Source organism: Stegostoma tigrinum, chromosome 14 (genome assembly GCF_030684315.1).
Source record: "Stegostoma tigrinum isolate sSteTig4 chromosome 14, sSteTig4.hap1, whole genome shotgun sequence".
Classification (NCBI taxonomy): domain Eukaryota; kingdom Metazoa; phylum Chordata; class Chondrichthyes; order Orectolobiformes; family Stegostomatidae; genus Stegostoma; species Stegostoma tigrinum.
Window position 1 is genome coordinate 67,460,500 of NC_081367.1, and position 26,915 is coordinate 67,487,414.

Genomic DNA, 26,915 nt, shown 5'->3' on the forward strand with positions numbered 1-26,915 from the left:
CATAGCACTTCTGCCCGCAAAGTGTCTAACATCTTCCCTCAATGGCCTGACCCTAATTCTTGGATCTTCAACCAGTGGAAAGTTTACTGTTATCTACCCCTGTATTTCTTGGTTTATATTCCAAAAACCTCAAATCAGATTGCCCCTTAAACCTCTAAATTCTTGAGAATAAAGGCCTAATTTGTCTAATCTCTCTTCATAATTTAACCCCTGAAGTCCTGGTATCATCCTTGTAGAACTGCACTGAATTCCCTCCAGGGTCAAAACAGCCTTCCTAAAGTTTGGTGCCCAGATCTGCTCATAGTACTCTGTGGGATCTAACCAGAGAGTTTTGATTAACTGCAGCATAACATCTGTTTCCTTAACTGCAGCTGTTTAGATTCGAAGGCCAGCATTTGTTAGCCTTCTTGGAATAATTTCTGCACCTGTTTGTGGCATTTTAAAGAGCTATGCGTCGGAATCTCCAAATCTCATTAGTTATCCAATGTACTAAACAGTGCCCTGCCTCTCTTTAAAAAAACCCAGCTGATTCTTTAATCAGTCCAAAGCAGGTTAACCTCACACTTAAAATCCATCTGCCACCGCTTTGCCCATTCACTGTTGTCAGCACTGCCTACAATGCTGCCCAATTTTGTCTCATCAGCAAATTTGGATATTTGACTTTTCTTGCCATTATCGTTGTTAATAAAAGTGAATAACTTTGGCCCCAAAATAGATCCCTATGGAACATATTCTACCAATTTGAGTGTTTACCCATTATTCAAACTCTGATTCCTGGCACTCAACCAATTTCCTACCCACATCAGTGATTTACCTTCAATTTCATGGACTTCCACCTTAAGTGAGTGCCTTCTTTATCAAAAGCTACTGGATAAAGCATGTCCACTGCCTGACCCCCATCTACCATCTTTGTCACCTATTCAAAAACTCAGGTTTGTCAGGCACAGTCTATGTTTCATAAATCCGTGCTGAATCTCCCTTATTAACTCAAACTTTTTGCATGATCAGTTATCCTATCCTTGAGTATAGATTCCAACAATTTCCTCAGGAGATGTCAAGCCACCTGAACCATCATTCCCTGGATTCCCTTTATCACCCTTCTCAGAGAAGCAAGTAACATGACCAAATTTCCAACCTGGAGCTTTAACTCCCGAATCCAAGAATTTCTGAAAGATTGTTGTTTAGGCATTGGCAATGTGCTTTCTTATCTCCTTTAGTACCCAAGGATAGAAACAAATCAGGTCCTGGGCATTTGTCACTCTTCAGCTCCATTAATTTCCCCACTTTTGACTTGCTTAAGCTAATTTTATTTAGACCTTGTCCCTGATCCTCTGCTTATTTGTCTGGGACTTACAGCAAACTATCCTCCTTTTTGCTGCAAAAACCAAAGCAAATTAATCCAGCATGTCTATTTCCCAGTGGTCACTGGCAATACCCCCACTCACAGACTTCAGTGGGCCAATTTCCTTTAAAGGTTTAAGGTTCTGACCAGAGGCCTATGCCCCTAATAATTCACATTTCCACCCTGGGAAACATACCAACTGTCCACATCTCTCATAATTCTATATTCTTCTATCAGGTGACCCTTTAGCCTACAATAGAACATAGGAACATAGGACATAGGACAATACAGCACAGAACAGGCCCTTCAGACCTTGATGTTGCACCGACCTGTGAACTAATCTGAGCTCACCCCCTACACTATCCCTTCATCATCCATATGCTTAGCCAAGGACTGTTTAAATATCCCTAGTGTGGCTGAGTTAACTACATTGGCAGGCATTCCGAGTAAAGAATCTGCCTCTGACTTAAATCTATCACCCCTCAATTTGCAGCTATGCCCCCTCGTACAAGCCAACATCATCATCCTAGGAAAAAGACTCACTGTCCACCCTATCTAATCCTCTGATCATCTTGTATGTCTCTATTAAATCCCCTCTTGGCCTCCTTCTCTTCAATGAGAACAGACCCAAGTCCCTCAGCCTTTCCTCGTAAGACCTTCGCTCCAGACCAGGCAACGTCCTGGTAAATCTCCTCTGCACCTTTTCCAATGCTTCCACATCCTTCCTGTGATGGGGTGACCAGAACTGCATGCAATATTCCAAGTGAGACCAGAACTGTACACAACATTCCAAATCCTGACAAACAATTCTTTCTCTTACAATTTATGCTTATTTGGGAGATGAGCAATAATGGGATGGAGCTAATTCATCTTCAGGTTGGAATCAGCATGGAGTATCGTGACACTTTATCCAAGTTCAAAGACATTTTGAAGGGAGTACAGGTGATCCTCATGCTGTTCAAGGAGCAGAGTTTCTGTGTACACTGCTGGGTGTTGTAGTCAAAACAATCTCTGAAGGCTTATGTTGAGCCTGCAAAAGCTGATCCAGGAGTCCAGAAAATATAAATGGTGATTTCAGGTATTAGCAGAATTAAAGAGTGAATTTCACGTTCCAAGAGAGGATGATGGAGTAGTGCCAGTGAACAGTAAAGGTCTGGGGAGGAAGAAGTTTAAACCCACAAATTCATCAGAGGAATGTCTCAAGAGCTCAAGAGCACAAAAGAAATAAAGACACAATTGGAGAAGTCAATCCATCAGAGTATGAAAGAGGGCTTTTAAGAAGCTCTGAAGAATCTGTGGAGGCAGCGGCTTCAAGAAACCAAGGGGGGCAGTTAGCAAAGCAAGGTCATCATGAAGATCACCACAGTATCAGCCTATCTGATCACCATACTCCATTTTGTCCTGTCCTGTGCTTCCCTTCTCCCTCTACTCCATAATGTGTGGCAGTGCCTCTCTTCCGCCTCTGCTTCACGATACGTGGCACACCATTCTACCATTCTGATCCTACTTTAGGAAATTTATTCAGTTCCTTCAGCCTGTTACTGGCCCCTCAACCTGCTCACGGTTTGTCATTTTAGCTACACTCTGCATTTCTTCTAAGTAAAAGACACCACATAAATGAAAACTATTGTTCAATTTGAAATTTTGTGATTAAAATTGATATGTATTGACATTATGATTACTGTGCAATTCTGGGCAAGAATTAATCTGAAAATAAGGTGGCAACAGTAAGAAAGAGTTTGCTTTTGTTCCGCAGAAAAACCACTAAGTTTAGTGGATAGAATATCTTAACAAATGCATTGAATGTACTCGTTTATACCTTAAATGTTAGTCAAGGCAATGTAATCAATACTACCAGTATAACTGACACAAATTGGTTTCTTAGGTATGGGTTAAGTATGACTTTTTTTAAAAAAACTTCATAGCTTCGGGAATGAAAGTCGCAGGCTGTTCCTTGGAAGAAGTTGATCTCCCTACTACTTTGTTATCACCCATACTGCCATCAGTTGTGATTAAGAAACTAGCAAAAACAATTAAAATTTGTCCAACATCTCTTTACAGCTAATATATTTCGATGCAGGCAACATCCTTGAAAAATTTCTGAAATAGCAAGAACTGCAGATGCCGGAGTCAGATACAGAACAAAGTGTGGAGCTGGAGGAACACAGCAGGCCAAGTAGCAGAGGAACAGGGAAGTTGATGTTTCGAGTCAGGTCCCTTCTTCAGATATGGGAAGGGGGAGAGGAGCTCAAAAATAAATATTTGGGATGATGACAATAGGCGAGTGCATGTAGGCAGTGGTCAGGGTTGGTCAGTGAGGTGGGAGGGGTGGACAGGTGGCAGAGAAAATGGACAGATCGGGTCAGGTCAAGGAGGCAGGCATGAAAGGGAGGATTAGTCATGGGATAAGGCTGGGGTTGGGAAGATTTTCAAACTAGTAAAATCCACGTTTAGGCCAACGAGGCTGTTGAAACATCAACTTCCCTGTTCCTCTGACACTGCCTGGCCCGCTGTGTTCATCCAGCTCCACACTGGTATCCTTAAACTCTTTTGCACGCTGCTCAAAGCCTTCACATCCAACCTATGGAATGGCAACCAGAAGTACTCTCAATTCTCCAAAAGGTGGCCAAACTGAAGTCTTATACAGCTGCAACATGACATGTCAACTTTTAATGATCAATGACCCAACTAAAGACGAGCATGCCATTTGCCTTTACACCCTTATCCATTTAGGTTGCCACTTTCAGGGAATTATAGACTTGCACCGTAAATCCCTTCATATATCTAGGCTCCTATGGGTCCTGCCATTTACGGCATATTTTCCTCCTGCATTTGACCTTCCAAAATGCAACACCTCCCACTTGTTCAGATTAAATTCTCCCATTTCTCTGCCCAACTTTCTACCTGATCTATATTCTGTAACGACCTTCCTTACAACTCCATTTATTTCCATGCCATCTCTAAGCTTACTAATCGGACCACCTACATTTTCATCAAAATCATTTATACAGATATATAAATTACAAAGAGATCCCGTTGTGGAACGCCACTGATCACAGATCTCCAGTCAATAAAAAAACCTCTACAACACCCCTGTGTGTTCATGAAAATGCCAATTCTGTATCTAACTTATCAACTCAACGTGCATCCTGTGACTTAATCTTCCAGACCAGTCTCCTGTGACGGACCTTGTGAAATGCTTTAAAGTAGACAATACATACTACTCCACCCTGAGTAATCTTCATAATTGAGAGGAAGTTACATCAAATTTGAGATACAAGACCTATCCTGCAAAATGCCATGCCAGCTATCCCTAATAAATCCAACCTTTTCAGAATATAAGCAAATTCTGACCCTAAAAAGTTTTTCCAATGATTTCCCTACCACAGATCTTGGGCTCATCTGCCTATAATTTCCTGGATTATCCCCAATGCTTTTCTTTAAAAAAGGAAGAACACTGGCTATTCACCATTATTCTGGGATCTCACTTACAGAAGACACAAAGATCTCAGTCTAGAGCTCAATCTCCTCCCTTGCCTCATTCAATATGTAGCAATGGATCCAATCAGGCCCTGGGGACCTTTCTACTTTTATGTTTTTCAAGACACCCAACACTCTATGCTTCTTGATATCAAGATGTTCAAAATTACAAGATATCCCTCCCTAATCTTACCACTATCCATGTTCTCTTCCTTGATGAATACCAATGTGAAGTACTCATTAAGGACCTCACCCATTCTGACTCCATGCAAAAATTCTCTCCTTGGTTCTTGGGATTCTACTTAATCCTACTTGTCAAAAGTATTTCATGGCCCTTTTTAGCCCTCCTAATTCTTTGTTATTTTCAGATTCCTTTCTATTCCTCAAGGGCCTTGTCTGATTTCAATTTCCTAATGTTTGTGCACTTTATTTTTAAAAATGGCTCAAACTTTCAATTTCTTGTCACCCAGGTTCCTGAATCTTGCCATCCTTCTTGTTCATCCTCAAGAACATGCTGGTTTTGATCTCTGATCAACTAGCCTTTAAAGGATTCACACGTCAGGTGTGGATTTTACTTCAACAACAGCACCTAAACTAATTTCTCCACTTCCAGCTAAGTGTTCCCCCCCCATTTTAGCATTCACACAAGGACCAGTCTTAATCTATTCATAATTATCTTAAAGTGTACAGAATATTGATATCACTTCCAAAAGCACTCCTCAACCGAAGCAATGACTTGGCCAGGGTCATTGCCAATTCAAGGTCTAGTACACCCACTACCCTATTTGAGCTACACATTGTTTCAATTAACCCTCCTGGATGCACCTAACAAATTTTGTTCTATCCAACCGCCTAAGGCACGAGGGGAGCCTCATTGAATGTTGGCTAGCTGAAATCACAACAACCTTGTTATTGGTCTAGGCCCAAAACATCAGTCTCCCTGATCCGATGATGCTGCTTGACCTGCTGCATTCATCCAGCTCTACACTTTGATATCGGATTCTCCAGCATCCACAGTTCCCATTTTCTCTGACACACATTTTTAATATCTTTCCTTCATCTGCTTTTATATCTATTTTTCTGCCTCCCACTGGCTACTGGGAGGCCTATTGTATAATCACATCATTATGACTGCATCTTTCTTATTCCCAGAGTTCTACAATTCAGTCCATATAATATCAAAAAAATATCAGAACACAGTGGGCACAGCAAAGGCTATGACTCCTATAACATTGTAGCTTCCATGACAAAGACGTGCTATAACTATCTGTCAACAGTGGTCCAGGTAGATTCCAGAATTATAACTGTGTAATTGTCTATTTTGTCAGCTATGTCCTGCACACCAAAAAGCTAGACAATTCCAATCTAGTCAATTACTGTCCCATTAGTCTACTAAAAGATGTTATTGTTTGAGCTATTAAGTGTCACTTACTCACCAATAACCTGCTCAGGACATTTCTATTCCACTTCATTGCAGCCAGAACTCCAGAAATAAAGTGGGAATGACAGACCGTGGTCAATGTTATCTTGTATTTTGTTGCAGACTGCCTCCATATTTATTTTATATTTTAAAAAAGTAGAATTTTAGTTACATTCTCCAACTCACAATGCAATAACACCTTTGACAAATAACCAAAGCTCAAGTTTTCTTTAGTTAAGTCTTCCCAACACCCAGTGTTGTTTCCTAATCAATCGTAGTTACATGGATGCTACTGTTCAATCATTTCAATTTATTCACCCAAGCTGTGTTGAGTTTTCAATTTGTTAATTAATGCTTATGTCTCAGCAGCAAATATGAATATTCTTAACACTGCAATCTTCTTTCACTTGATAGCAACAAAATCAATTGTAGAATGAAACTCAGCTTTTATTACATTCACCATCGAAGGTGGGAAGGTATTTGCAGCCATTTATTATTTTGTTTTAAAAAAACAAATAAGCAAATTTCAAAGAGACTTGGTACAAATCAGGATCTGAGAGCTCACATTTTGGCAATTCTGTAGATGAGAAACTATACTGATTTTCTTTTAAAAAAGGATTCATTATTATTGGAAAGTGGTGTGAATCAATTTTCTATGAATGTTACATGCCGTCTCAGAGCTGAGGTCCAATTTGTCACAGCTGTGAAAGTATGAACAGAATTTTCAGAGCAGATTGTTTGATGCAGATCTAACTAAAGCCTCCTTAACAAGATGAAAGCTCTTAAAAAACATTTTAATGTTTACAAGCTTTGCAGTTATAGGTCAACAGACCACAAGGAACAGCTGCACAACTGTACAGATATTAACAATATTTTATTAAAAGAGTTAGCTCAGGTACCCTCTTTGGATACATGCCTGTTTATAGCTGGAGAAACAGGGTTCATGTGTTTCGAATAATGTCTTACGCTAATGGCAATGCAAAGACCCAGCACAATGTTATAGAATTTACATTAGTGAAAATCAATGAGTAGTTTGCAAACTTATACTTCAATGTTTTTCAACTCCTGTTTAAAGTATTCATTAAAATATCTAATTTTTAAAAATAGTGCAGATTACTAATGTTGCAATTTTTTAAAAAAAGCACATGAAGCCAAACTGCAGCTACAACAAGCATTTGTTTTACGCAACTCCATAATAAGTGGTAACTAATAATGCTCTTAAGTAATTTATTCCAAGTTTACAAAGCTTGCCCACATCTCCTATCATCTCATCCAGAGGAGAGGCAAGCTGCCGAGATAAGACACGCTCTAAATGTATGTGCAAATGATTTTAGGGAAGAAGCATACAGTTACACCACACAGTCACCATGGGCTGAATGGACTCCCGTCATGCTGTAAGGTATGATTGCACGTTGGCCTTAGAAAACAAACTAAACCATTCATGAACCTCGCTAGGTTCCCAACATGCTTCAAAATACAAGAGAGGACTAAAGTGAACACAACAAATTTAGCAAAGTAAGTCACAAAAGAATGAGTTTCTTTTTAAACTACATTAGGAACATTTTGTTCTAACAGAACAGTTTAAAAATCACTAAAACCTAGCAAATTCAAATTTGTAATTTTGTACTAGGACATGTTCTGTACCTCAAAATCATGAGCCTCGCATTAACAATTCACCATTAGCAGATTTAAGCACTTGCAATTAGGGAAATTCAATAACTCATCTCAGCATGTTATGTGGGACACTGGACCAGTTCAACTGGCGCATAGATAGTAGGTGAAATGACACTCTATTGTTAATTTTCTATGTTGCAAAGTCTTTGTGAAAACACACAATCAGTCAAGGAGATTGTAAGATTACAGCTTGCTGATTTAATCATGAGCCTCCCACCTTAACAGTGTACTTGCTAGCATCAGCAAATTAACGTGAAGATCTTTAGAAATTCAGTCAAATAGATTTTTCTTCGAAGTCGGAATAAATTACTGCAGACGCTGCAATCTATACTGAAAATAAAAAATGCTGGAGATCACAGCATGTCTGGCAGCATCCATCTAGAGAAAGCAAGCTAACATTTTGAGTCTAGATGACTCATCAGGATTTTTTTTTTTAAAAACCTCCTCCAGTCTAAGACAAGCATACAAGGATCCATCTGAGGTTCAAAAGTGCAAGGCCTGGTTAAATTTATTGGACCACTCTAGAAACTTTCCGAAAGCTGTGGATGTTAAACACCTTACTGTTTTTATACTTACTGATGCTGAAGTATGAGTGGATGTTCTTTGACATCAGGGACAACTGACTGGCATCTCTACAAAAGACCTGTTGACAGACATTCTCAATGTTCACAATCAAGAACACACTCCAGTAACATACTCCTAGTTTCTGTAAGCTATGGTTTGAGGAACACATCCGAGACTGGGTAGTTTGAGAGTCTTCTATAAGGAAGTGAAAAACACCAGAACACACATCAACACAGCAAGGGATCATCTCAGCAAAACCTGTGGACAGGAGCCTTCCCAGCTTTTCCCTCAACACACAATACCAATTTTGCCCTCCACCTGTGTGTAAGGGGAGTTTCATAATGGGGTAAAAGTTAGATTTATTTCCCAACAATTCGTTTACCTGTAGCTAGAATCCCTTGTTAAGTATAGAAAATTGTTCCATGCTTTCTGGTAAATCTAAAAAAGACAAACATATTTGGGAATTTTGTATACCTTGATAAAATCATTTAATATTATTCCAAACAATAATGGAGGTTGATTTCCTGCACTAGCCCACTGCAACATGATAGAAGAATGAAGATGCGAAAGACATTCAATGTTGTTATTAAAAACTGTTCTCTTGGGGGCTAGTGCAAGTACGACTTAAACTGAGGCCAAAACACATTGCTGCCATAGTACTAGAGCTAAGGCTTTATCCAACCTTTATGCCAACAATAAAATGCAAAATTGCAAAGTATTTTTGTGAAATTGGAATCTTCAACATGGAAATAGGTTTTTTTGGGTAAGGATATTAAGGGATGCACAAGAAAAGGGGGGAGTGGGACTTGTTACAGATCAGTTACATTATGGTTGATCAGTATAATATGCTGAATGAGCAGTTCCTGTTTCATTCAATGCAGTTTCTTTTTAAAACCAAAAAAAGAAATTTGCCGATTTAATAAAAATTCTCAACTGGGGTTTGAAACTGTGCAAATCTGATGGGAAGACATTTCAATGTAGAATTTACTGCAGTGTCTTTCACATTCTGGAGTATTGTGTATCCACGTGCACACAACATACTTAACTATAATTGGAAAGTATCCTTAATGTGAGCATATTTTGCATCAAAGCATTGTACCCTGTAAACAAACAATTAGCTCAAAAATTATGAATGTTTTCTTAGTTTAAAAAGTTAATCTTGGTTCTGTTTTCAGCATGTTTCTTGAAAGATTTACTACTGGTCATTATTTGAGACAAACTTTTGTCAAAGTGTGAAATTAGGGGAAAAAAACACTTGACAAAATCTCACTTCCCCGTCAAGCTGTAATTGCAAACCTCTCAACACTCGTGACAACGGTGTGCCTCTCTCACCCAATTACCAAGCTCCTTCCTCTACACTAGATGCTTCTTATTGAGATTATCAAGCATATGACATAACTACACCTGGACTTTCCCTGCCTCCAACCCTCTCCTAGATCACATTAGGTCCACTCCCACCTTCAGCCCTACTCCACATGGGGCTCTCTTCTTCCTACCATCACCCATTCTCAGCTGCATTCACTTATTTCAGACCCATTTGCTCCTCCATCAGGTCCTGCTTCACTTTCTCCCTCAATCCCTGCCGTCACTCCTAACTTTCCCAAAATGCTACTACTCTTCCACTGATGCAGAACAAGTGCTGTAAAGATGCTAAGTGTTTCAAAGGAATGTAGCATCTAAGTAATTTGTATTTTGTTTTGTAAACAAATATTTAGCAAGACTCAATTATATAAACTGTACGGTTTCCTCAGAGGATCAATTTTTAAGTGCTACCTTTATAAGTATTGATCACGAAGAATTCACATGAACCCTCTAATTATTTGTGTTGAAAGTTTGTCACAATCACAGTCATAGCTCAGACATCTGACCCACTAAACACTAGCCTTGTGGAACTGTGTCCTCACCAATTTATTTCCAAGACTTGACAAATTCTTGGATGTAAATGACATGTCATTTACATAGCACCTTATCACCTTCAAGATGTCCCACAATTATTTGCATAAAGTGATTGAATTTCAAGAATGACAGAGGGGAAGGCAGAATATGATTTTACTTAAGTAATTTAGTTCACTAACTTAAGAGATCAGCATGGAGGATTGTTCAACTTATTCATACCTTGCTGAGTTGAGGTAAAACTAGTTCAAATCTATAAAGACAAAATGGTAATTGTAAAGTGACAATCAGAAGATAGTAGGCTTGTAGGAAGACAGCTGAGTGGGTGCATTTTAGATTTTATTTAACAGTAACGACAAGAGAGCTGAATGCCCTTTTGCAACTAATTCCTATTGTTGCAACATTGGTGAATGTAGCACCTAATTTGCCTCAATTATCTTGCTGTAAGCAAATGACCAGTTGATCTATATTTGATGATATTTATCAAAGGAAGAATGGTCAGGACACTTATTCTTATGTGCATCAAGCCATAGTAGGTGCCTTAATGTTACTGAACACATCCAATTGATAGCACATTTCTGCCTATACAGCACTCTTTCTAACTACCTGCAACTGGACTCAGTTGTTAAATAATAGCATTGGCAAGCTTGCAAACTGATGCTCAAAAATTAAAGGTGGCATTTCGACAATTTGAATTCAGTTTAGAAATTTGGAAAGAAAACAAGTATTGGTAAAAATATTACAAAGCTGTCACTTTTTAAAAGACATAGCTATAGTCACATGAGTCTTTAGGAAAAAAAACCTGTCCTTTTATAAAGATATGCACTTCAAGACTTAATCATTCATTTAGAGCAACCTACCTAATAACTGAATTGTGTTACAAAAGTCAGAAATGGCAAACATTATTCAGACAGCATCTTCCAAATCTATGACTAGGAGGACAAAGGCAACAGTTACATGGGAACACCTACAAATTTCTCTCCATGCCACTCACATCATCAGGAATTGTGTAACTGTTCCTTCAGTGTCACTGGATCGATAATGTGGCACGCCCTTCCTAACAGCATTGTAGGTCTTTCACTGTAACCAGACTACAGTGGATCAAGAAAATGCCTTACCATCTCCTTCTCAATGGTAACTAAGGACAGAAAAACACATTGGCCAGCCAACAATGCCCAAAGCCTACAAATGAATTTAAAGATTCACAGACTAACACATTTGAATGTACTTAACTTTAATAAATTGTCTTTGTATAAACTAAAATTGACAAAACAAAGTAGATTGATAACCTTTTGTAAGAAAGGCTTCAGAATGAGTTAGAGATTTTGTTAAATATCCAGTTTTGTTTACAATTATCAAATTCACCTGTATAATCTTGCAACAAATCTTCTCAAATTTATCTTGTGTCAAGAGAAGGAGAAAGAATGTGATCATTGACAGCATTTTGGTACTGTTTATCAGAGAGCATTTTGTTGCTGCAAATAGGTAGCAGCCATGCAGCCTATATGCTTGTCCGACAGAGATATCATGAATAGTGATGCCTCAATGAGAGAAAAAAATCTTTTTCACCCACCCAAACTAACTAACTCCAATCCTTTGCAATGACTTAATCTTTGTTAAATATGTCAATTTAAGATTTCAAACCAAATAATCAATCCCCAAAATGCTTCTGGTCAGCTGGGCCTTCAAAAGGAGATCTTTTGTCACCAAACTCAGTTAATTGTAACATTTATTTCGCCCAATCTGAAACAGACTCAAGTGGTTTAAAATGTCTAATCCCACGACAGCATGTCTCACCAGGCAAAGCAAAAAGAAATAATAGATTAACATACTATCCAAATCTAGATTGCTAACATGTTCAAAAGGTCAGACCCAAACTGGCTGTGCCTACGTACAACTTCCTGAATAAATTTGTCTGCAAAGCCAAAATAGTCTTTGACAATAGGGTTTAGTTGACTCGTCTCATTAATTGTAGTTAAACATTGCTCTGTGGCAAGCAGTGCAGCTGCAGCAAGCTCCATTTCACAGAGACAGTGTCTTTTTGTTGACAGTTACTGTAATAGTTACATTCAAGGCTACATTTCACAGCAGCTGTAATCAATCATTTGTATACGATATTTAAGATCTGAGAACATGAAAGCCTCATGGGAGATTTGCATCTTTTCGCAAATATACCAGATTGTTAAAAAATGGAATAATTACCGCAGAAGTGCAATGATCAATTTCCAAATTTCTCTCAGAATTGAAGAGGGGTTCACAGTCAGCATGTTTTTGAAGGTCATCTTGAATTAAATGTTATTTTTCTCCTGAATGCAAGTAAATTAAATAAGACATGGCTTATGTGGTCTCACGGACTAATTTCCAATTCTCCAAAGGGAGCAGAGAGAAACTGAGCAGATTTTATGAATTTTTAATTCTGCTTTGTTGCCACTGGGCCCAGGTGGGATAGTTTATGGCTGGGGAGGGGGTTGACTAGAGGGAGAGAGAAGTCAAGGAGAGGTCACCATGCTTCCTTCAAACTCCAAGCGTAAGAGGCAGAACTGATTAATTGGAAGATCTTTGTCTATGCTTCAATTATGCACCGTCAAGTCTAGGTCTCTGAGGTGCGGATTGAACTCAGGATCTGAGACCGGTGACATGTGGCAGCTATCACTGACCTAAGGCTGAAAACATATATACTAAATGTTGCATTAGAACAGCACAACCTGTGCAATGATTTTGCTTTAGTGTGAATAGTCCATTTACCATTACTTTTGGCCAACACCACGTAGGATTGCTTGGGTGAGATATATCCACAGAAGGGAAGCAACAAACATTCAATAAAGAACTGCAATCTGATTGACCCAGGTATGGGCCAGCCTGGAGAGGGGAAGAGGTTATTAGCAGTTAAATTTGCTCGTTTGCTTAAATGGGCTATATATGGTTCTGTAAATTTGAACACCTATGACTGCAAACAGCAAAGCACACTGTCCAGTAATAAAACCTCTGGGCACCACAGCAGCTCGAATTCATCAACTGACCTTCACAGGTCATCAATAAAACTACCAAAACTGAAATCTACTTAAATTGTGAATATATATTAGAAAACACGATACAAAATAATTCAGCGGTGACAAAAACCTGCACACGGACTCTCAATTTGGGCTCCAACAGGGCCACAGTTCCGATATCATGCAGAGAAGTCCAAACATGCACAAAGTAGGTGAACTCCAGGGTGAGTGCAGAACAACTGCCTTTGATACCAGACCTGGCCAACTGATGCCTCAATATCAATAAACCTCGCAAAAACCTAAGTTGTCCGTATTTTCCACGCGGCTATTCATTCTATCCCGAGCAATTGCTTCCCACTGAGAATATTGCTCTAAGTAACTCACCTCCTGACTCCAAAAAGCCTGTCCACCCTCAATAAGTCACAAGCCAGGAGCATGATAGAATACTTCTCATTCGCACGGATGAGTTCAGCTTGGACAACACCCCAGAAGCGCAACACCATCCAGGACAAACCTGATCGGTGGAGGGAGTGAATGTGGCACCAACAATGCTCAGTAGCTACACTGTGTACTAAAAGCAAAATGCACTGCAGAAATTCACCCAAGATCCTTTGATAGCATCTTCCAAACACATCATTTCCATCTAGAAGGTCAAGAGCAGCAGATACATTGGAACACCACAGCCCTGCAAGTTCCCATCCAAGCCATTCACTATCCTGACTTGAAAATATATCACTTTACCTTCACTGTCACTGGGTCAAAATCCTGGACGTCAATCCCCGAGGGCATTGTGGGTCTATCTACAATGCATGGACTGGTTCTAAAAGAGGTCACTGATACCTTCTCAAGGACAAGGCACTGGCAATAAATTCTGCCTATCCAGCAATGCCCACAAAAAAATTAAAAACCACTCAATTTGAACTCACGACCTTGAAAATGCTGGGCATATCCCCCCTGCTGTTATAGAACAAGATGTTATATCTGTGATTCCGTAGGCCTCCGGCATCACCTGAGTCGAAGGAAGATGAAGAGATTGATGACTACTGCTTCTGCAATCTCCACTCTCACTTCGTTCAATATCTTTGATGCAGTCCCTTCAGTCCCTGAGCCTCATCAACTTTAGGTACTAACAGACTATCCAGTACCACCTGCTTAAAAATTTAAACCTTTCCAGCCACTTGGTTTCTGACACTGTCATTGTGACCAGGAATAGTATCTCCTTCCTTAATGAAGGAGATGCACTGCATTAATTTAACAGCCCAGCGGTGCTCCCTGCCTCCACATGGAAATCCCCTCTTAGGTCCCCAAATCAGCCCAACTCCTTTTACAACCCTTTTACTGTTCATGCACCTGTAGAAAATATCAGTAACCTCCTTTAAGTTAGCTGCTAATCCTTTTTTTATAGTGGTTCTTTGTTGCTCTGAATTGCTTTTCCATCTGCTTTCTGAGCATTGTTTTAATTTCTAGTTTACACCTGTCATAAGAATTATGTTTCTATTTCATTTTAACCTCTGAATCACAAAGGCTTCTCCATGAACAACATTAGTAAAAGGATAATAATTAAGAACCAAAACTGGAACTTACACTTAAAAGACAAGAGGCACAGCTGACTTTGCATCTGTCTTTATCAATAAGACAGATGCTGCACAGGCCATTGTGACAGAGCGGGAAACTCAGCCATCAGAAAAGTTTACAGCTGATAAGAGATATTACATAAATGGTCAGAGTTTAAAGGTTATAGGGCACTAAGGCCAGAGGCAAAGCATCCAAAGACATTAAAGGAAGAGACAGCAAAAACTATCTTTAAATCTTCTCTGGGTTTGTTGGAACAAAGGATTTGAGAATTCCAAACATTTAAAGAACAGTTTAACTCTGGAGAAATTTCTAGAAACAATTATTCATAACAGAATTAATACTCATATGGAAAAATATAGTTTGATTTGGTAAAGGGAGAATCATGTCTAATTAACTTGGAGGTTTCCTTAACTGGTAACAGAGGATTGAAGAAGTGACAGCTGTTGCTATGGTATATAAGGACTTCCACCTGACACAATATAGTGCGACAACAGCTTTGACAGAAAAGTTATGGGTTATGGAAACAACAGGACAGGGACAACATCGATCCAAACTAGCCGAGGGCAAGGAAACACTAAGGTTTGTAGTGGATTTCCCCAGTGGTCAGCATGGGGAACCTTGCTTTTTCTGCTATCACTAACTTGATCTTTGTGTACAGGAAATAATTTCAAAGTTTGCAGGCAACACAAAACTCAGGACAACTGTAAAACTTGAGACGAAGACCGTGTAGATCCTCAAAAGGATGTTTGACACATTGGTGGAGTGGGGGTGAGGGGAAGATAGGTGGCAGATTAAGTTCAACATTGACAAATAAAGGGTGATACATTTTAGTTTAAAAAAACTGGAAAAACAGTACAAAGGGTACTATTCTAAAGAATGTGAAGGAATAGATACATCTGGGGATACATATTCAAAGTCAATAAAAGTGGAAGAACAGGTCGAGTGAACTATTAATAAAGTATACAGTATTTTGGACTCCATGATTTGGGGCATTGAGGGAAAAGCAAGCAGATTACAAGACGAACTTGTACAAAAAAAAAAAAGAGTGGTTGGACCTCAGCTGAAGTTGATATTTGTGGGCACTAAACTACAGAAAGGTTGCGAGTGCATTGGAAAGAGTGCAGAAAAGATTAAACAGAATGGGTCCGGGGGGGAGATATTTCAGATACAAAGAAAGAGCGGAGCTAAGAAATGGCTTAGTGGTATTATCGCTGGGCCATTAATCCAGACAGCCAGCTGGATCTTCTGGGGACCCGGATTCAACTCGCACCAGGGCTGATGTTGGAATTCGAATTTTTTAAAAACTCAGGAATTAAGAACCTACTGATCACCATGAAATCATTCCAATTGGTTGGAAAGCTGGGCAATCACCTGGCATTGACCTAGGCACCAGAAAAAATAACGGCAGAAACCCTGTTGACCCAGCAAAGTCCTTCTCACTAAAACCTGGAGGTTAGTGCCAAAATTGGGACAGCTTTCTCAGACTAGTTAGACTAGACAGTCATACTCATGGAATCATACCTGACAGACAATGTCCCAGACACCATCATCATCTCTGAATATGTCCTGTCCCACCGGTGGGGCAAACCCAGTAGAAGTGGCGGTACTTTGGTATACAGTTGGAGGTTGTTGCTCTAGCAGTCCTCATCATTGACTCTGGACCCCATGAAGTCTCATGGCTTAAGGTTAAATATGGGCAAGGAAACCTGCTGATTACCAAATACCGTCCTCCCTCAGCTGATGAATCAGTACTCCACAAAGTTGAGAAACATTTACAGGAAGGGCTGAGGATGGTAAGGGGATAAGATGTACTCTGGGTGTGAGATTTCAACGTCCACCACCAAAAGTGGCTCGGCAGTCGTACTACTGATTGAGCTGGTTGGGTCTTAAAAGGACATAGCTGCTAGACTGGGACTGAGTCAGGTGCCGAGGGAAACCAAGAAGGGGGATAAACATACCTGACCACATCCTTACTCTTCTGCCAACTGCAGCTGCATCTGGCCATAACAGTATTGGTAAGAGTGACCATTGCACAGTCCTTGTGGAGACGCAGTCCTGCCTTCCGATTAAGAACAACCTCCATTGTGTTGTGCGGCACTATCACAGTGCTAAATGGACAGACTTCTCAGATCTAGCAACTCAAGACTGGGCATCCATAAGGTGCTGTGGGCCATTAACAGTAGCCCTGTACTCCAGCACTATCTGTAATCTCAGGGCCCAGCACATCCCCCTATTCAACTATTACCATCAAGCCACGAGATCAACCCTGGTTTAATGGAGAGTGCAGGAGGGCATGCCAGGAGCAGCACCAAGCATATCGGAGGATGGAGGTATCAACCTGGTGAAGCCAAACAGGACTACTTGCGCACCAAACAGCGAGAGCAGCAAATGCTAGGCAAAACTAAGTGATCCCACAACCAGATTAGATCCAAGCACTGCAGTCCTGCCACATTCAGTCATGATTGGCGGTGGACAATTAACCTCAGTGGAGGTTGAGGCTCCACAAATATCCCCCTCCTCAAATGATAGAGGAGCCCAGTACATCAGTGCAAAATTTATGGCTGAAGCATTTGCAGCAATCTTCAGCCAGAAGTGCTGAGTCGATGACCCATCTTGGCCTCTTCCAGTGGTTCCCAGCATTACTGATACCATTCTTCAGTCACTTCAATTCACTCCACATGATATCAAGAAACGGTTGGAGACACTGGATACTGCAAAGGATACGGACCCGACAACATTTCAGCAATAGTACTGAAGATTTGTGCTCCAGAACTTTTTACTCCCCAAGCCAAGCTGTTCCGGTACAGTTACAACACTGGTAACTACCCAACCATGTGGAAAATTGTCTGAATGGGTCCTGTACGCAAAAAGCAGGATAAATCCAACCGAGCTAATTACAGCCCCAGTCTACTCTCGATCATCAGTAAAAGGTGATGGATGGTGTCATCAACAGTGCTCTCAAGCAGCACCTGCTCAGAAGTAACTTCGTCAGGACAGCCAGTTTGAGTTCTGCCAGGGACACTCAGCTCCAGATCCCATTACAGCCTTGGGTCAAACATGGATTAAAAAAAGCCGAATTCCAGGAGGTGAGGGGAGAATGATAGCCCTTGCTATCAAGGCTGCATTCGACTGGAGTGTGGCAAAGATGGAATCAATGAGTATCGGGGGCAAACTCTCCAACAGTTGGTGTCATACCTGATACGTAGGAGGAACACTGTCATGGTTGCTGGCGGTCAATCATCTCAGCTCAATGGCATCTCTGCAGGAGTTCCATAGGGTAGTGTCCTCGAACCAACCATCTTCAGCTGCCTCAATGACCTTCTCTCCAGCATAAGGTAAGAAGTGGGATGTTCATTAACGGTGCACAACGTTCAGCACCATTCGTGACTCCTCAGATATTGATGCAGTTATGTTCCAATGTAACAAAATCTGGACATTGACCAGGCTTAGACTGACAAATGGCAAGTGACATTTGTACCACACAAATGCCAGGCTATGACCATCATCAATAACAGACAATCTAACCACTGTCCAATGACATTCAATGATGTTACCATCACTGAATCCTCCACTGTCAACATCCTGGGGGTTACCTTTGACCAGAAATTCAACTAGACTCACATGAAGAAAGTGGATACAATATCAAGCCAGAAGCTAGGAATACGGCAGCAAGTAACTCACGTTCTGACTCCTCAAAGCCTATCCGCATCTACAGGGCACAAGTCAGGAGCACAATGGAATACTCCCTACTTGCCTGGATGAGTGCAGCCCCAACAACACCGAAGCAGCCTGACACCATCCAGGACAAAACAACCTGATTGAGTGGTACCACATCCACAAGCATCCACCATCCCTTCACCAACGACAATCAGTAGCAGCAGTGTGCGCTATCTACAAGATTCAGTGCAATAATTCAGACAGCACCTTCCAAATCCACAAACACTACCATCTAGAAGGACAAGGGCATCAGACATATGGAACACCACTGCCTTCAAGTTCCCTTCCAGGTCACTCACCACCCTGACTTGGAAATATGACCCCATTCCTTCAGTGTCATTGGGTCAGAATCCTGGAATTCCCTCCTTAGCAGCATTGTGGGTCAACCCACAACAGAAAAATGGCTGCGGCTCAAGAAGGCAGCTCACCACCACCTTCTCAAGGGCAATGAGGGATGGGCAATAATGTTGTCCAGCATGTGGCACTGATTCCATAAATAATTGTTAAAAATCATTTACTTTCATAGCAGCTGCCTCAGAAGATCACAAATAAATGTAGTAGCTACTACATGGACAAAAACTTGGCCATGCATCATAAAACAGCCTTGTGACATCACAAGTTGAAGAAACACGTTCACATTTAGCATTTGTAATTAGAACACAGCTGGTGTTCCTAATTTGAGATCCTGTTGCCCAAAAGTAAATCAAGATAAAACTAAAACTACCTTGGATTTAGTACAAAGAGAATACCATAAATTTATGGAGAACTTAGCTTCCAGAAAGTCCTTAATATTGTACACTAACTTGATTGATTTGAACAATAGTAAGATCATACTAAGCTATGATGTTAATAATGCATGAAAGATAGATGTATGCTATACTTACATTGAAAATTATGCAGACAAATGGTGCCTTACGCTTTTTTTTTTAAAAATCCTTCATTGCCTTCGTACCTTAATCTAATCCCAGGGGCAGTATGGTCTCCCAAAGGCTCTTTTGAATCTTTCCTATCCACCACCGATCTGAATAACTTCATTTCCATCATCTCCTGTACTGCCATCCCATTCAATCTAAAGCATCTTGCCGCCTTCTTTACTGATCCAACAGGGATGTCCCAATTCCCTCAGCATTCCCCCACCACTCATTTATGATTCCCATTCTTCCCTTTCTCCCCACCTATCCATTGCAGTCCTCAACATTCACCTAACTACAAAACAGAATACAACGAGGTAACACTGATAATTGTGCACATTGGCCTTCTTTAAATCACTCACTTGAATCTCCCTTTGAAACATGCTGTTGTCTCATTTTTATTTCTTGACCAGTGTATCAAACTCTCACATTCAAGTACATGGTTAAATGCCTCTTAAGTAGTACAGATATGGAAAACCAGGAGATACATGAAAACAGGAGAATTCTTTCACAATCCAGCAAATAGATTTTGTGCAAAAAGCACTTCATAATTTGCTGTTGTCTGAAAAATTTAATGAAAAAAATTACAGATTCACTTACCCTTTTTGAATTTGTGTACTGGAAGTTTTTTCAGCTGATCTTTACGCAACCGGTTCCTTCTTGCCCTGCGCCTGTCTTGAATAAATTTTGAAATCTAGAAAGCAAGAGATTGAAACATTTATTCTGGAATGTGTAGACTAAGTTGAAACATCTTTTATTCTTGTGAAGGTGAAATTATGCCAACTTGATTAATCAATAAAACTCTCAGGTTTCGCATTTAAAGAAAAATTCTTAAAAGAAACATCACATTCCTGCGATAGTAGGAACTGCAGATGCTGGAGAATCTGCGATAACAACGTGTAGAGCTGGATGAACATAGCAGGCCAAGCAGCATCAGAGGAGCAGGAAGGCAAGAAGGGTCTTGGCCCAAAACAGCAACCTTCCTGCTTCTCTGATGCTGCTTGGCCACTATGTCATCCAGCTGTACACGTTGTTATCACATTCATGCACAACCTTTCATGACCTCAGAACTTCCCAAAGCATTTCAGAGCCAACAGCAATGTGACAATAACGATTCCATTTCTGAAGAAGGGTCTAGACACGAAACGTCAGCTTTCCTGCTCGGCCTGTAGGTGTTAGGGGCAGCACAGTGGCTCAGTGGTTAGCACTGCTGCCTCATAACAGGAAGTGAAGCAGCAAGGCAAGGTGTTTTAGAACAAGACTAATTAGACTTGACAGTTGAAGATGCTGTGCCTCAATATCGTTGGGGGGGGGGGGGGGGGGGGTGGAACAAGAGCACAGAATGGGAAGGGCAACAGGTATATATTAGACAGAGCTTTGAAAAAGATTCAGAGAGAAAGTGGGCAAAAATAAAAAAAGTGTCCAAGGAAAAAGAAGTCGGTGAGCATTAAGCAGTAGACATACAAAACCGATATTGGATACAGTACACTTGATTGACAAGATGGGAAGGCAAGTTCAAATCAGAGCAAAAAAGCCTTTTTAAAAGTTATGTACTGTGATCATCCTCACTTTCTTTGCCCCACTCCACCACACCATCTAAAAATAGAATCCCCACAGTGTGGAAACAGGCCCTTCGGCCCAACAAGTCCACACCGAACCTCAGAGCATTCCATCTTAACCCAAAATTGCAACGCATTATTCTGAAGATCATCAGTGGAGCTCTCTGGCATATATTACTCATTAGAAGGGAAGATCAAGCCAATAATGATCCCTCAACCAACACTAAAAAAAACTGGTCATTAGCTCATAGCTGTTTGTGGGTACATGCTTTTTCCAAGTTGCCTGCTTTATTTCCTATATTTATACCTATTACCACCCTTCAAAAGTATTTAACTGGCTATAACATACTTCAGAACATCCAAATGACATGAAAGGCTATATCAATGGAGGTCCTTTTTAATTTTACACATTTTTTAAAGAAACCAGAAATGGAGAGGTTAGAACTAGTCAAATAAATCTGAATATTGTAACAACTCAATTGCCACATTTCATACTAAAATAGGTTAGAGACATACAGGCACAGACATTTTAACAAAGTCTCTTTTCCCAACCTTGACATCATTGAGCAAGTCAACGGTTGGTGTTTTCTGCTGTTATTTCTTGCAGTGATTCTCCTGGTCATGGAAAAGAAGACTGGACAGTGATCGAGCAGAAGTTCCCAGCCAGTGACTTTAAGAAAGACTTAATTACAATATTTACTGCAGCAAAGTTGCTTGACATTATAAGAGGAAAAAATTGTAGACAAAATGTCTGCTTCCTGCTTGCCTCTAATGAGCAATAACTAAAGAGAATAGGAAGAAGTGAAAATATCATAAGCAAGCAAAGATTTGAAGTATTTGGACTCAAGCAGCAACTTCAGGCGAACAAAATTTCCCTTTAAGAAATGCATGAACATCATGCATAATTAACAATGTCATATGGTTTTCTTTGGCTCATACATAAATACCTATATTAGCTCCATGAAAACATTCAGTACTTTTTTTGTACAATTCTTATAGACAGCACTCTTAACAAGCCACAAAAACGCAACTATACAGCTTATCTTACATATACTTCAGCTGTGCTATATTACTATAATTTTACATAATCGCTGTCTGGATATTCACGTTAGTCTTCCTGAAGTAGTTGTACCAACAAGTGCAGCATTGAATATAAAACTTGGCAAATATTTCAGATTTTTGGAATCAGGTTTCATACTGCATTGCTGCTGAGGAAGTAAACACTGGAGTATGGTGTAAGACAAGCGTTATAATCTGATTATTTCGAGAAACCTTCGTGGGGAAAATCTGATGCCATCGTGTATAAAGCCACACAATGAGTGGGGTGGGGGTGGTGGTGGTGGTGGGGGGGCGGGGGAAAGAGAGAAATCGGGGAACTACCCTGTCCTAATAGCGCATAGGTCAGTTTGCCATTCTTTGGGCTAGATACTGTGGAGATTGCCTTCGGGGAAATAAATTTAATTGAGTGTGCAATTTCCTTGACTTATTATTTTTATAACCACTCTGGACAGCAGCCTTCTTTAAATAAAGCCAAGTAAACATTGCTGGAAAAGCTCAGCAGATCTGGCTGCATCTGAGGAGAGAAATCAGAGTTGCAGAGTCAGTCATACAGCACAAAAAAGACCTTTCTGTCCAAATCATCCCAATCTGACCTAGGAGGAACAAATTATAGCAGATGCTGGAATCTGTACTGAAACCAAAAACACTGGGAAATCACAGCTGGTCAGACAGTATCCATAAAGGGATTACAAGCTAACAATTTGAGTCTAGATGACGCTTCACGTGAGCTGATGTGAAGTGCGCAGGGGACAGTATTTTTCCAATAATGGTGGGAAGATTGGTGGAGAAAGGATGTTGATAATGCAGATTAAGTGATTGGAATCAGCGAATGGCAGAACAATGGTGTCTTTAGCCGCCAGACTGGATGGAACAGATAGTCCCACTACAGTGGGGGAGGGAAGACAGGGCATGGCAACAGAATATAACAAGCTAAGAAAAAGGGAAGGAATGGGAGTGGATGGGTTTAATCTGAAGGTATTGAACTCCCTATTCAGCCCAGAATGTTGTTAATCTGACCAGGTCCCACTTGCCAGCATTTGGCCCATATCCCTCCAAGCCCTTCCTATTCATGTACCGACCCAGGTGCCTTTTAAGTGTTATAATTGTACCCACCTCCACAATTTCCTCTGATAGCTTGTTCCATACATATACCACCCTCTCCATCAAAGATCCCCCTTGCCTCTAGTTTGACTCCCCCTGCCACGCCCATTTTAAGAACAAGACCTTGGCTATTCACCCTATCCACGCCCTTCAGAACTTTACAAACCGTAGGTGGTCACCCCTCAGCCTCTGCCTGGGGGAGGAGGGGGTGGCGGCGACTCCAGTTTATTCAGCCAGTTCCAATACCTCAAACTCTCCAATCCAGACAACATCCTTGTAAATCTTTTCTGTGCTGTAAGTTTAACATCATGTCTCCAACAGAAGGGTGACCAGAACTGTACGCAGTATTCCAAATGTGGCATCACCAAGGCCTTGTACAGCCTCAACATGACATCCCAACTCCTAGACTGTGTGTGGCGTTTGCATATTCTCCCTGTGTCCGCGTGATTTTCCTCTGGTTTCCTCCCACAGCCCAAAGTTGTGGGGTTTAGGTTGACTGGCCATGTTAAATTGCCTTTAGTGTCAGGCTAGGTGGATTAGCCATGGGAAATGCAGGGTTACATGGGTACAGTAGGGTGCTTTGTCTGAATGGGATACTCTTAGGAGGGTCGGTGTGGGCTTGATGGGCCAAACAGCCTGTTTCCACACTGCAGAGATTCTACTACACTCAACGTTACGACCAATGAAAACACACATGCCAAAAGCCTTTTTCACTACCCTGTTAACTTGCAACTCTACTTTCAAAGGACAAGGCACCTGTGACCCTACAGCTCTTTGTTCGACAACACACTCCAGGGCCCTATCATTTACTGCATCAGTCCTGCCCTGGTTTGCCTTACCAAAATGCAACATCTCTCATTTATTTAAATTAAACTGCTTTAGCCATTCTTCAACCCACTGGTCTATCTGATCAAAGTTCTATTGTGCCCAGAGATAACCTTCTTCAATGTCCAGTACACCACCTATTTTAGTGTCACCTGTAAACTTACGAACCATACTTCCTGTATTCACATTCAAATCATTTATACAAAAGAAGAAAAGCAGCGGACCCAGCATCAATTCTTGTGGCCCACCACTGGTCATAGGCCTCCAGTCCAAAAAAACAATCCTCCACCACCACCCTCTGTCTCCTACTTTCAAGCCAATTATGTGTCCAATTTGCTTGCTCCCCCAAATCATTCATGATCTGACCTTCCTAACCTGTCTACCATGTGGAACTGTGAATGTTTTGCTGAAGTACATTCAGACAGTGTTGACTATTCTGCCTTCAACTTGCTTTGTGGTGTCTTCAAAAAAAACTCAATCAAGTTAGTGACACAATTTCCCACAAAAACCACGCTGATTATCTCTAATCAGTCCTTGCCTTTCCAAATGCATGTAAATCCTGTCCTTCAGAAACCCCTCCAACAACGTACTCACTCCCCTGACAACGTTCACCAGTTGAGAGTTCAGTGGCTTTTTCTTACAGCCTTTCTAAACAATGGCACATTAGTCAACCTCCAAGCTTCCAGCCCCTCACCCATGGTTGTCAATGATGCAACATTTCTCAGCAATGAGCTCAGCAATCTCTTCTCCAGCTTCCAATAAAGTTCTGGGAAACACCCGATCAGGTCCTGGGATTCATCTAATTTTATGCATTCTAGGGCTTTCAGAGGTCCTATTCTCTCCCTAGTTACTCTTTTGCCCTTGATGAATTTATAAAATCTCTTTGAATTCTCCTTAATCCTGTATACCAAAACAATTGTGTCCCATTATTGCCCTCCCGATGTCTCTCTTCAGTATAGCCCTACTGCTCCTCTTCTGTAGGGATACACTCGATCCCAGCTGTCTATACTGATATATGCCCTCTTCTTTTTCGTGAGCAGAGCCTCAATTTCTCCAGTCATCCAGCATTCCTTACACCTATCAGCCTTTCCCTTCACACTCATAGGAACATAGTGCAAATGTTTTGGATCCAGAGACTCTCCTCAGGATCATTAAGTCTGCTATCTCTTCATAAATGCTGTCAGACCTTCCGAGTTTTTCCAGCAATTTCTGTTGTCGTCTTTTATATTCCAGCATCCACAGTTCTTTCAGTTTTCTGTTTTTAAAAAATGTGCTAACTAACAGCACTTTAAAAGAAACTGATTGGTTATTAAAACTTTTCAAAAAGATTTTTTGACATAGCTATTTATTCATGCAGAACATTAACCTTTATTTCCAATTACTTAAATTTAAGCAAATCATAAGCAAACATCCATTAAGATACAGTTTTAAAATTTAGTTTAACCTATTTGTTTTTGACTGAGGTGAATGAGGTTTGCCCGAAAGCCAATTAATATTTGAATTGTTAAAGGCTTAAATAGAAAATCATTTGCTAAATAATCAGTTTCAAAAATTCAATGAGTTATTTTCCTTCTTAATAAACTGAGCTTAAAAGGAGCGAGTTTCAAAGTCTCAGGTTTGGTTGCAAGAACCAGCCCATTAAGTGGCAAACTAGATCTAAGAACCCCAAATTAGGGTATGGGAATTATATAGTCCAATGAACACTTAGCACAGTTTTAATTTTTTTCAATTAGCTAAGATTATTGAAGATTGTTAGGGCACAGGAATCTTCCTTTGTATACAAAGGATGTTAATGTTGGTCAATCATTTATGGAATACTAGATTCTTGGAAGTAATTATGATTTATCCAGAGATGCACAGATATCATATGTAGATTACTAACTAACCTGAAATACTGTAATTAATTTATTATCTGGTAATCATAACCAGATCTGAATTACCTACAAACCATTTACAGGTCAGAAGTGCATATCTTTACTGAATAAACGGTAGGTGGGAACGAAGGTAGGGATTTAATCTAATCAAGTAGTTCAAATTGTAACAAAAAGATCAAAGATCAATCTGTTTATCACAGTTATCTGCATTTTCAGATTAGAATGGAATCTTAGTTACACTAAGATCTTGCAGAAAGCAGCAAGAGTCATAATAAGTTTTCTGGATGACATTTGTCTTCTAGTGTGGTCTGGAATACCTTTCATGCTTGAACTTATCAAATTTTAAAAAATTAAGAGCTCTGGCTCAATAAATGCTACCAATTACAGATCTGGGTATTATTGCTGGTTATGGGAGGAAACTTGCTGTATGCAAATATGCTGTCAGATCAAAAGTCACTTATTGGCTATAAAATACTTGGGAATATTCCTAAATTATAAAAGGCCCAATATAAAAGCAATGTTTTATTTTCTTCACTTTTGAAACCAAGATTACGAACGTAAAACAAGTGGAGTTGAAACATCAACTTACTGTTAAGAGCCTTAATCTTAATGGCTGGAATTGCACAACTGAGACTACATCAAAATTGTGCCCACTGTCGTTACAATTGTAAATAATTGCTGTCATTTTCACAAGTACAAAGACATGCAGAAACAAATGCTACCGTAACTAAAATCTGGGTTCAAGCCTCACTTGCCCTGGAAGAGTGTCATCTTGTCAGAAAGCATTTACTACAAATAACTAAAAGTAGAACCATGGTGTGAGCCATCTGGTGGAGATTTAACATATCAGCAGTATTATTTTAGGTAGGATGGGACGAACTGGGCGAATCTATCAAACAGCATAGCCACATTATGCTGAATGTTCTTTCTG

General features: G+C 40.3%; 1 protein-coding gene across 3 annotated transcripts in view; it reads right to left on the reverse strand.

Moving 5' to 3' along the window:
• rnf13 (ring finger protein 13) overlaps positions 1-26,915 on the reverse strand; it is a 214,121-nt gene that overhangs the window by 34,067 nt on the left and 153,139 nt on the right. For all 3 annotated transcript variants that reach the window (XM_059651210.1, XM_059651211.1, XM_059651209.1), the window contains one exon: positions 20,167-20,260. In XM_059651210.1, coding sequence (XP_059507193.1) covers positions 20,167-20,260 — 94 coding nt within the window. The remainder of the gene's footprint in view (positions 1-20,166; positions 20,261-26,915) is intronic.